The 9,816-nt window shown below is 41.3% G+C and overlaps 1 protein-coding gene across 1 annotated transcript; it reads right to left on the reverse strand.

The window, feature by feature from the left end:
- Positions 1 to 1,247: 1,247 nt before the first annotated feature.
- Positions 1,248 to 8,867, reverse strand: samm50l (sorting and assembly machinery component 50 homolog, like). Its single transcript, XM_015001664.2, has 15 exons — positions 8,693 to 8,867; positions 7,464 to 7,577; positions 6,199 to 6,300; positions 6,017 to 6,104; positions 5,824 to 5,930; positions 5,477 to 5,607; positions 5,273 to 5,360; positions 5,064 to 5,192; positions 4,881 to 4,952; positions 3,493 to 3,579; positions 3,243 to 3,313; positions 3,008 to 3,075; positions 2,778 to 2,924; positions 2,026 to 2,167; positions 1,248 to 1,939 (listed from the first exon to the last, which is right to left on the reverse strand). Exons 1-15 carry the CDS (start codon positions 8,711 to 8,713, stop codon positions 1,894 to 1,896), a joined length of 1,413 nt encoding a protein of 470 aa, XP_014857150.2. The 5' UTR covers positions 8,714 to 8,867; the 3' UTR covers positions 1,248 to 1,893.
- Positions 8,868 to 9,816: the final 949 nt, after the last annotated feature.

Below are 9,816 nucleotides of genomic sequence, written 5' to 3' on the forward strand. Positions count from 1 at the left end.
CAGCTCCAGATCTAACAGTCCCTCACTAAATATGTTCCCCTCGTTTTTTTAGTGGAACATGGAGGCTTTAAACCTTTGATTTGGGGATATGTCTATAAAGCTGGCACTTGGAAAGCTGGTCAGATTTGATGGAAAGATGGACGCTGGAACAGGCAGAGCAAAAATGGAAGCGATTGGGTCAACGCATAATCATGTGATAGAATGGCCCAGTCAAAGCCCGGAATTAAACCCAAATCAGAATTTGTGCCAAGACTTGAAATTGGCTCATCAGAGCAACTTTCCATCCAATTAGTTTGAGGTTAAGGTCATTTTTAAAAGACGGATAGACAAAAGAATGTCAGTAGAAACGTCTGCCTGACAGAGCAGCCAGTTGCAATTAGCAAACAGCTGGAACACCTGGTGGAGCTGCACATCTGCTGAGCTCATTATAGGAGCTATTTCTCAGTGAAACGCTGGTAAAACGTTAAAGGGTTAATAGAGGAACCACGTTGTAATGACTTCCTGGAGGCGGAGCTTCAGAAAAAGCAGGAGTTTCTTAAAGAGACAGAGGAAAAATTTCAAGGAGTTTAAATTGTCAAATTTATTTTAAGATACATAGCATGTTTATAACAAGTGAAGGCAAAATAGTTGATTGTTATTAAAAGGTACTATGCGCCTGGAAAATAAATCATACTGCCCCTTCAAAGGTAGTAGAGAAGCAATGTCAGGTGTTTATAAAATATCAGTAGATATTGGTTATTTTTCACCATAAACCTCAGTGGATGGATGTTATTGCCTTTACAACAGAATTTGACCGTCTTGGAAAGCTCCTCACTCTGGTTGAAGTAAGTCAAGCCTCTTTTTAAAACTGGAAAAAAACTATTTCAGGCTCAGAGGGAAGGTTGACAAGTTTTTTCAGACATGGCAACCTTTAATCAACTACTTTAATACCTTGCAGACAATTACACCACAGTAAATGAAAAGGATCATTGTTTTTGTCCTGTGTTTTGTCCCATTTCTGTTCGGTTCAGACCTTGAGATAAATATTGGTTATAAGCCGTTTTTTAAATCAATGGCTTGAATTGAGCTGACAAAATCCATAAATAAAGATGGGAAAAAAATGTAGCAATTGGAATATTGGGTATCTGTTCAAATTGTTTGCATCAGTGCCTCTGTGGTTCTGGTTAACTAACAGAGGTTGTTGTATATCCAGATGTTCACCCTGCATTCAGACTCTTCTACCAGTAAACTGAAGACAGCAGAAATAATTCAAGGGAGCAGCTAGGATTTATTAGTGAACATTTTAACATGAAAAAGAGAAGTGAGGGTAAAAACACCGCTGGTGGATGTTGCTTTGGTGACATTCCACCTCTCATCTGCAGTGTCTGACCTACATTGTTGTTGTGAAGAAATCAGAACTGATTTTCTCCAGGTTCTTCTGCAGCTGGTCAGCAGGATGAATGAACCAGACGGAGGATCCTGATGTTCAGCGTCAGGAACAAACTGTAGTCCTGAGTAAGAAACCAACGAGGCAACCTGCCAACAATCTATTTAATATTTGCCAGAAACTTTTACTTTTCACCAAACGGAACACAAAATACCAGAGGTGCAGATTACCGAGCAAAACACAACATGATTCATGTCCCCCAGTTTTACTTTTAACTCAGCTGAGTTGACGCTGCATGGTGGCTGGTAGTTTCCAGCAGCCGCTTGTGAACACAGGAAACCATGGCACAGAGGGGGGCGTGGCTTATTTTTGCGCAGCGTGAGCCCATGCTACTGTTTTTACACTCCCAAACAAGTTACAGGTGCAACCTGACAAAGACGCTCTCTCTATTCACATCAAACTCTGCAAGACAGGCAGGGGTCTGGGGGTCAGGGGTGAGGGAGGTGAGGGGGGGATGCAACGAGAAATCACAGGAAGCGAATTCCTGCTCCAAACTGGACGCCGTCACATATCCTAGGAGAGACAGAGGAAAAATGTTCTGTGATATTTCAGCAGAAACAGGACAAGAGGAGCAGCTGCTGCTTGGGTCATTGTCCCACCTGTCTCCACTCTGAACTCCCATGGGTACGCAGTAGTTCAGCTCCAGCCGGGCGATGTTCCCGAGTCGCAGCACGATGCCGGCCCCGTACGACCAGCGGATGCACTCGGCCAGCCTCTGGAGGTGAGCCTGGGGGCCTTCGCCTGCACGGGACACAGAGACCATGTCACCGCACAGCACAGGCAAACCTTCCTCACACATGTACTCTAGAGAGAGACCAGCCTCACCGCCTTGCACTAAGGTTCAGAATTGTGAAGTGGGAGAGAAATAATTCATACTCTGCTCTAGCGGTGCACCAATCAGGTTTCTGGCTGATTACCAATTCCGATTTTGATCGATTCCAATTTTTTTGGGCTGAAAAGTCGTCAAATATGGCAACAAAGTTGCTAAGTTGGCAACAGTGAGGTGACTATTGGTGTCTTCACTAGTCTTCAGATGATTGTTCCTAACTCAGACGTGGCTGAAGTGACAGCTCTGCTGGAACTTAAATATATCGACAAAGCTGCTAACTTTTTACACTGTGATACTGTGTGTTGATCAATAGCCTAATATATCAGTAACAGACGGAGACAAAATGTGAAAAAAAGGTTTCAGGGTAACAATGGCAAAGTGAGTCTCTCTCTAGTCAGATGGAGCTCAATGTTGAGATTAGAAGCCCAGCAAACATGAACGATAAAAAACGGACACAAAAGACTTGGAACAACTTCATTATCTGAGCAAAGCAGAAGATGAGTCCGTCATCTTTCCACCCACCGTAGTTAAGGTTGCACAAGTTGCCTGCGTTGAGAAAAAAGTGCGTTCTAAAAAGGTCGCCGAAGCCTCCCTTGCCAGGCCTGAATGGTAGAGGGGTGTAGAGGTGCACACCGCCTGCCCAGTACGCCTCACCGCCCAGATAGTCACCTGAAACCCAAAGCACACAAACGCAACACATCAGCATTCTGCTTAAACCTAAACTCCACCAGTCATATCAGGCTTCGGTTTACCTTCACTCTGTGGCCCGATGCTGTACATCCCAAAGCCCCGGACACTGGTGGGACCTCCAAGGTAGAACCTGAACAAAAGCCGGCAGGCCACAAAGTTTTCATAAAACATGTCAGCTTGAACAGCTGCATATATTCAGCAAGCAAAACAAAAAAGTCTGACTGAATAATCTGAAAACAAAAATAATTCAGACTGTCGTCAAATCTTGGTTTGATTAGATTTTAACAACTGGTATACCTGTCAGCGATGCAGGACGGCTGTCCTCCGAGGGGATAAAGCATGCCCCCCCATAGAGAGGCAGACAAAACCTGACAGGACACAAAATATAGTCATTGTTTAATTCTGCTGAAAAACACATTCAGGAATAAAGAACAAAGCTTCGCTGCCCTCTTGTGGTTAGCTTGACAAAGCAAAAGGTCAAATGACACCAATAAGTCAGAGTTATGATGTAAACTTAAACTTGAAAAATTAGTAATTTCCTTCGTACAGAATCCCAGAAAAGCTTTCGGTTTAGCTGAAGCTCAAAATCCTCTTTCAAAAAGCTGGCGTCTCCCCCGGTGTAACCAGCCAGTTCCTGCCGGACAAAAACACCAACAGATAGAGAATTAGAACCATGCTGGTCATGTTAGCGATACAAACTAAAGGAACTTTAAAGACAACATTTTTAATACAGGGAGTATTTTCCATCTACTTTTTAAGAAACTCTAAAAATAACAGTGGCTTTCCCTCTGGTTTTTAGTTAAAAATATATTTCATACTTCTTAGATAACAAAGAAACCTCATTTGGTGCAAAGATTTAAAGATTAAGCCCACAAAAACATAGCTTGCTTGACTTCCTGGATTTTATGAGCGGTTCCATTTACAAATTAAAACCAACCGTTCCAAGAATTCCCTTTGCTAGAACGCAAATCCATCTATGAGCTGAAAAAGTCCCATTTTTCAGAAGGCAAAGCTTAAATGAAAAGCAGGTGTAAGCTAGCTGCTAAGAAAAATCTGAATAGAAACTGGAAGGGAAACTAGCTTAAAGGTGTGAAAATGGAAAAGGAAGGAAATACGCCATGATTTGATGATGTACGCTAAAACTGACCAATTATCAGCAAATTAATTAACTTAAAGTCCTGCTTTTCTTTTCTCTTAAACCTCCTGAACATTTAGAGGAACACATAACAGAATGTTTCCATTCTGGGAATCTGTTAGCTTCAGAATCCACACTGAAGCTAACATTTTCTCCTTTTTTGTTCTTTAGGTTTTAAAGCTATATATGGTAGGCTACCAATCAGCTCATTTTAGTTTCAATGGCGCAGGAAGACACAATACCATGGGAAAATCTTGCTCTGTTGCCCATCTATGAGTGTGACACTGTAGCATAAATAACTAGATAAAGTTAGCTGCCACAAACAGTTTGGAAATGTAAAACAAATGCTGCAGCATAAGCAATGGACACCATGTGCCTAACTAATACAGGATTAATGCAAATGTAACTTTAATACTGTGACCAAATAATATTATTTAGCTGTGCTATGCTATCTGAAGTAATAAAGACTCACTCACCTCCACAAGTCAGATGCTGGAAACTAAAACTTACAGCCTAATCTACTTTTTAATCAATTCAGCTTATAATTACTTGATCACGAGAAAAGAACTCAGAAAACTGCTGTCTAATCAAAGCAGACGTTGTGTATTCTGACAGAATACACCCCTGATCCCAATATACATTCACTGTTCAAAACAGGAGTGCATCAAAGGCAATAAATATTACTCACTTAAAAGACATGTGATGTTTCTCAAAATCTCTTCTTACTCATGTTTACAACCAAATAACATATGATTTTTAATATACTAACATACATGGCAACACACTTTTTACATACAGACCTGGTTGATGCGAAGTAAGGCACCTCTGTTTGGAAAGATAGCAGAATTCCTCGAGTCGATGGACATAGAGTGCTGCAATGAAACCGACAGAGATTTAACTGAACAGAAAACTACTTAAAACTTAAGATTTCCCTTCACTTTTATACATTATTGGTTAAAAGAAACTGAGTTTTCTGGCGTTACCGAAAGGGCAGATTTCAGCGAGTGGCCGCTTTCCTCTCGCACTGCGAAGGAGGCGCTGCGTGCCAGGCAGCCCAGTTCCCTCCACACTCCCTCCCACTTCAATGTGTGGCTGGTCACACCGAGAGGAAACTGCAAAGACGAGGCAAACGGGCACATCAGAGCTTAAATCTACGGGGTTCAGACTTAAAAACTCCCAAAAAACTTCTTACATTTAATTCTGCAGACAGGCCTCTGTCAGTCTCTTTTAAGGAGCTCCATGGAAACTGACCTGTGACTTTATATAAGTTCAGGGTGAAGCTGAAATAAAGGACCAGAGTAAAGGGAGTATCAACTTTTAAAACCACATAACATCCAGGAACCCAATAGGTATAAACGCCTAATGGAACCTAAAGGAGAACAATGACGCCACGTACTTGCGTTCAAAGTATCCAGGTTGCGGTTTGAAGAACGACAGGCCGTAGGAAGTCTCCTTTGTCCCGTAGGAGAACTGGAAGGTGACTTTCTCAGCTCGGCCGAATACGTTGGGCAGCTTCAGCCCCAGAACCTGAAGGAGACGGTAGATGATACATGACCTGTACTTGCATTGTTATGCAAGTACAGGTTTGGACTGAAATTGTTTTCCAGTCCAAAGGACCCCAAATCGCTTCAGTCACCCGTCCATTCACACACTGATGGTGGTGAGTTACATTGCAGCCAGATCACATTCAGGCTGCCTGTATGTACCTCAACAGCTGTGTGAAGTAAGTGGTGTGTGTCTCACCATGCTTCCTTCGTTGTTGCCAACCATAGTGTTGTAGCTTCCTGTCAGCCTCTTGATCTCCGTCACTTCAAAGGTGATGTCCAAACCGTTGGGCAGAGCGTCTTTACCTGAGGGAGAGCCAATCGCAAAGATGATTCAGCTAAGCTGTGTGGTCATAACGGACCAGCGTGCGCCTTTAAGTATGAACAGTTACCCTCTGACGTGTCGATGAGAACCTCCACCTCTTTGAACACTCCGAGACGGAGAAGCCTCAGTCTGGCAACGTGAGCTCTCTTCATCACCTGAAAAAGACCGGCACACTTATGGAATGCCACACACATCACACTGGTGTTAGAATACCTTAATATGCAGCACAGTCAGACAACTAATGCATACGTCAATGAGGTTCTTGGCATGGAATACATCGGAGATCTCGTAGCCAAGCAGATCCTCCTTGGTTCTCCCCAACCCCTGGATGTTGACGTGCTGGACGACCACCTGTGTGACCAAACAGGATTTATGCATGACAACATGTCCAATAGACATGTTTTCTGACTGCAACATACAAGGTCTGTAGACACTTTCAGAGAAGTAGCCACAGAGCTGAGATGGTCTAAAAAGTGGTTTATCTTGTACTCCGGATCCTTTTACCGAATATTCTAACAGATGCAATCACAACATAGAGGCACAATTCAGAAACAAAGTATTTTGGCTTGAGTGCAGTTACATTTTCAACAGAACCTGAATTCTTTAAGAATAAACTGAATAATAGTCTGAATCAATGTTCTGATGTTCATGTTGCTTAAAGAATTGGATACTTGCTTCATTTTCCTATTCTATGTTGAGATAATCCCAGTCTACTCTGGAGAGGCAGTGGGAGTTTTCCATCCAGGTTTGCTTTTCCAGAGTTGCCAGTTAAAGGGATGATAACATATCCCTTTAACAAAAAATGATGGTACTTTTAAATGTTACTACTAGCTCAATATTGGCAAAAAATGTAAAACATTGATGAAACACACCTATATGCTACGTATGGGGCAAGGATCAAATCCCAGACCCTTACATCTCTCCATCAGGCTTCCTAACCATACTGCCAGTAGAGATTTTTAAAAATGTATCATGTTAGCATGTCATAACAGTCATGAAACTGTCACACAGCAGCAGTCTTGAGTCAGAGGCTTCTTCAGATTTGTTGCAAGACTGACTGGTACTGGAGATCGTTCCTGCCCACAGCATCACCGTCCACAACGACTCTTTGAAGAGATTTGGATGTTAGGAGTTATGAGAACAATGAATTTCCCTTAGGATTAAAAATGTAGTCTATTGATCTCATTCACTATTTCACATATTTTGTGTCTTGTCACCCAAACAACTTTGTCATGTTTGAATTAATCACATGACTAAAGAAGGTGTCTCCAGCAGCAAAGCTATGGTATGAAAAATACATTTTAAAAAGTCAGCGTCTGGAGAATTCCAACTGTGGGAAAACACTGGCCACTCTGAAAGTTGGAAAAACTATTTCCCAGGTAAATTGTTGAATGATTTCCAGCTATAGAACAGTAATTCAATTTAAATGAAAACCTAACGGAAGCAAATGAAACGCTGTTGGAACTACGATTCAACACATTTTACATAAAGTAGAACTACACACCACTACTCACATCTTTGTTTTCCAGGACTTCCTGCTTGGACTCCTGCTCCTGCTCTGGAGGCTCCATCAGGTCATCGGGGTTGACGCCCAAATCGCGGCCATGCATCGGGAGCGGATCCAGACTCTGCACCGAGACCGAGTGACTTAAAACACAGATCAGTATGTTTTCTGTAGAAATGACTAGTGGACTAGTTCTGCACAGTGGAGTCTGGTGGCTAGTGTTAGGGCTGGGTTTTAACTGTATGGGCGAGTACATCGGCTGATCTCAATGAATTAGAAGATGATTGAGATGGTAATAGTAATTTAAAAGACATGCTTTAAACAGATCCATTTAACACAAAGTTATTTTATGTCTAATTTAGATAATTATGGCTTGCAATCACAGGTAACATGGCCAACTGACTGTTGTTAAACAGTCATGATCCACAAAAGGCCATTGCTAAGGAACTAGTTGTTCATAGGGTTTAATGGAAAGTTTAATGAAAGGAAAAATGTTGTAGGAAGCAGGGCAAAGAGCAGCGATAATTGTGGAAACAAGTTACAACTGTCAAATTTCTTGTGTTAAGACACAACATAAGAAATTTGCAATGGCTCATTTTGGGTTTTTATTGGCTGAGTGTAGGTCTGTTAATCCAGACATACCTACAGAAAGTCTCCACTCTTTGATGAGTGCTTTGTATTTTATTTCAAAATGACATTGAGTCTTTTGAAATTAATTGATCTATAATGCTCAGATAAAGAAGACAGAATTGGGCGGGGCGCCGAGAGGAGCGTTTAATGTCCAGTGATCACTGAAGGTTAAAGAATACACTGTGGCAATATGAGACGTTCAGGTGAGTAAAAATAAGCTATGTTAACTCTGATATATTAGATATTTTACGATAAAATAAGACTATGAATTTTAAATTTAGTTTGCTTCTTTAGCAATGAGACCGTGATTGTTTTTCTCAGTAAATAAAAACAATAGCTGTAAGAAGGACGGAAAGGGCTGTGCATTTTTAATGTCTTACAGTCCGTGAATGCATCACTATATACACGATGCAGCAATGAACGCGGCTTTAAACCTTCGGACAGATTAAGCGGCATAAGTCGACATCCTTGTTGGTTTTCTTAAAATCGACAGTTTAGCTAAACGTGTGGTGCCACGGTGCAGCCTTCAGCCCTCTGGCCACAGCAGAGCAGGGAGGTCAAGTCACTATACGTACGTCCACTCTCACTCACAGAGCTACAGCGGTTTACCTTCGCATGGACGGTCCCCATGGTAACCAGCCGCTCCAATAAACCTCCTCAGAAAGGCTTTACTTCACAGTAGAAGAGCGAAAAGTAAGAGCTGACAGAGGCTACTGTCTCTGGTTCCAAGCCCCCTTCAAGGGAGACGCCATGACAGTTGCTGAGATATCGTGCTGAGTTCAAATGCACTTCGTACTGTAGAGTAGACACGCTTGAACTCCGACGTTTTTAAGTCCGCAAACTTTTACAAATGAAATTGATTTACATCTTCTGTAACGTTAACTTATTTAACGTTTCTTTTTTACTATTATTTTTTTTAGTTTGTCACTGTCATATGATTTTATTGTTGCAACTGTAATAAACGTGTGATGCTGTTTTAAATCGTTTTTGGCAGTAATTTTTGTAGTTTCTAAAGTACACAATGCCTGACAATACATTGTCTATTTTTGTTTTAATGTGATCCTTGCGGTATTTTCCCTCTTGCTAAATTTAGAACATTTAAGTCCAGGTATTATCAATCTGCGTCCCATGTTTCTAAATCAAAAGCTGTCGTAAATACACACTCAATTGTCTCTACTAATAGTAGAGAATTTCATAATTTTCTTTTAGGTATGTATGGCAAAACGTCAAAATTATGATGAGGAACAAAAAACATCTTTACCCTCCGATGGTTTGCTAGAACAGGCTTTTTTTTAGTGCCCATAATTTTGAAATACTGGATCTTTGACCTATTTGATCCTCACTTGAAAACGGGGTAAGAGATACAAGAGGGCTAGAATGAATGAACACCAAAAAGAATAAACTATAACGAAATTAATAAGTGGTATCTTTGCGTTGATGTCAAAAGGCATACAAAGGGTTAACAAGTCAGAAATGACCAAGTTTCCTATATTTTTGAACGCATCACTTTGAAACCTCTCATTGATTGGACAGGGCCCGGAATGCATTTCCAAATACAATCCAGAAGATGGCAGTGTTTTCTTTCTCAATGTTGATTCGAATCATATTCATTTCCAGTATTCAGAAAAAGGATGCTCTCTTTTTTCATTTCAGGTGGCCTAAAAATGAAGGAACCATTCAGTGTTGGGATGGGGGGAGGTGAAGGTGGGGACAACCATGAAACTGTCGTGTTT

This window comes from Poecilia mexicana, unplaced genomic scaffold, assembly GCF_051168715.1.
Source record: "Poecilia mexicana isolate PSO_F unplaced genomic scaffold, ASM5116871v1 scaffold_23, whole genome shotgun sequence".
Taxonomy (NCBI): domain Eukaryota; kingdom Metazoa; phylum Chordata; class Actinopteri; order Cyprinodontiformes; family Poeciliidae; genus Poecilia; species Poecilia mexicana.

Coding starts and splice junctions, on each gene's coding strand:
- samm50l (XM_015001664.2), bottom strand. CDS start 8,713: ATGGGGACCGTCCATGCGAAG. Junction 5,931..6,016: donor TCTCATCGACACGTCAGAGG/GTAACTGTTCAT, acceptor GCTCTCCCTCAG/GTAAAGACGCTCTGCCCAAC. Junction 3,580..4,880: donor CCTTACTTCGCATCAACCAG/GTCTGTATGTAA, acceptor TTTGTCCGGCAG/GAACTGGCTGGTTACACCGG.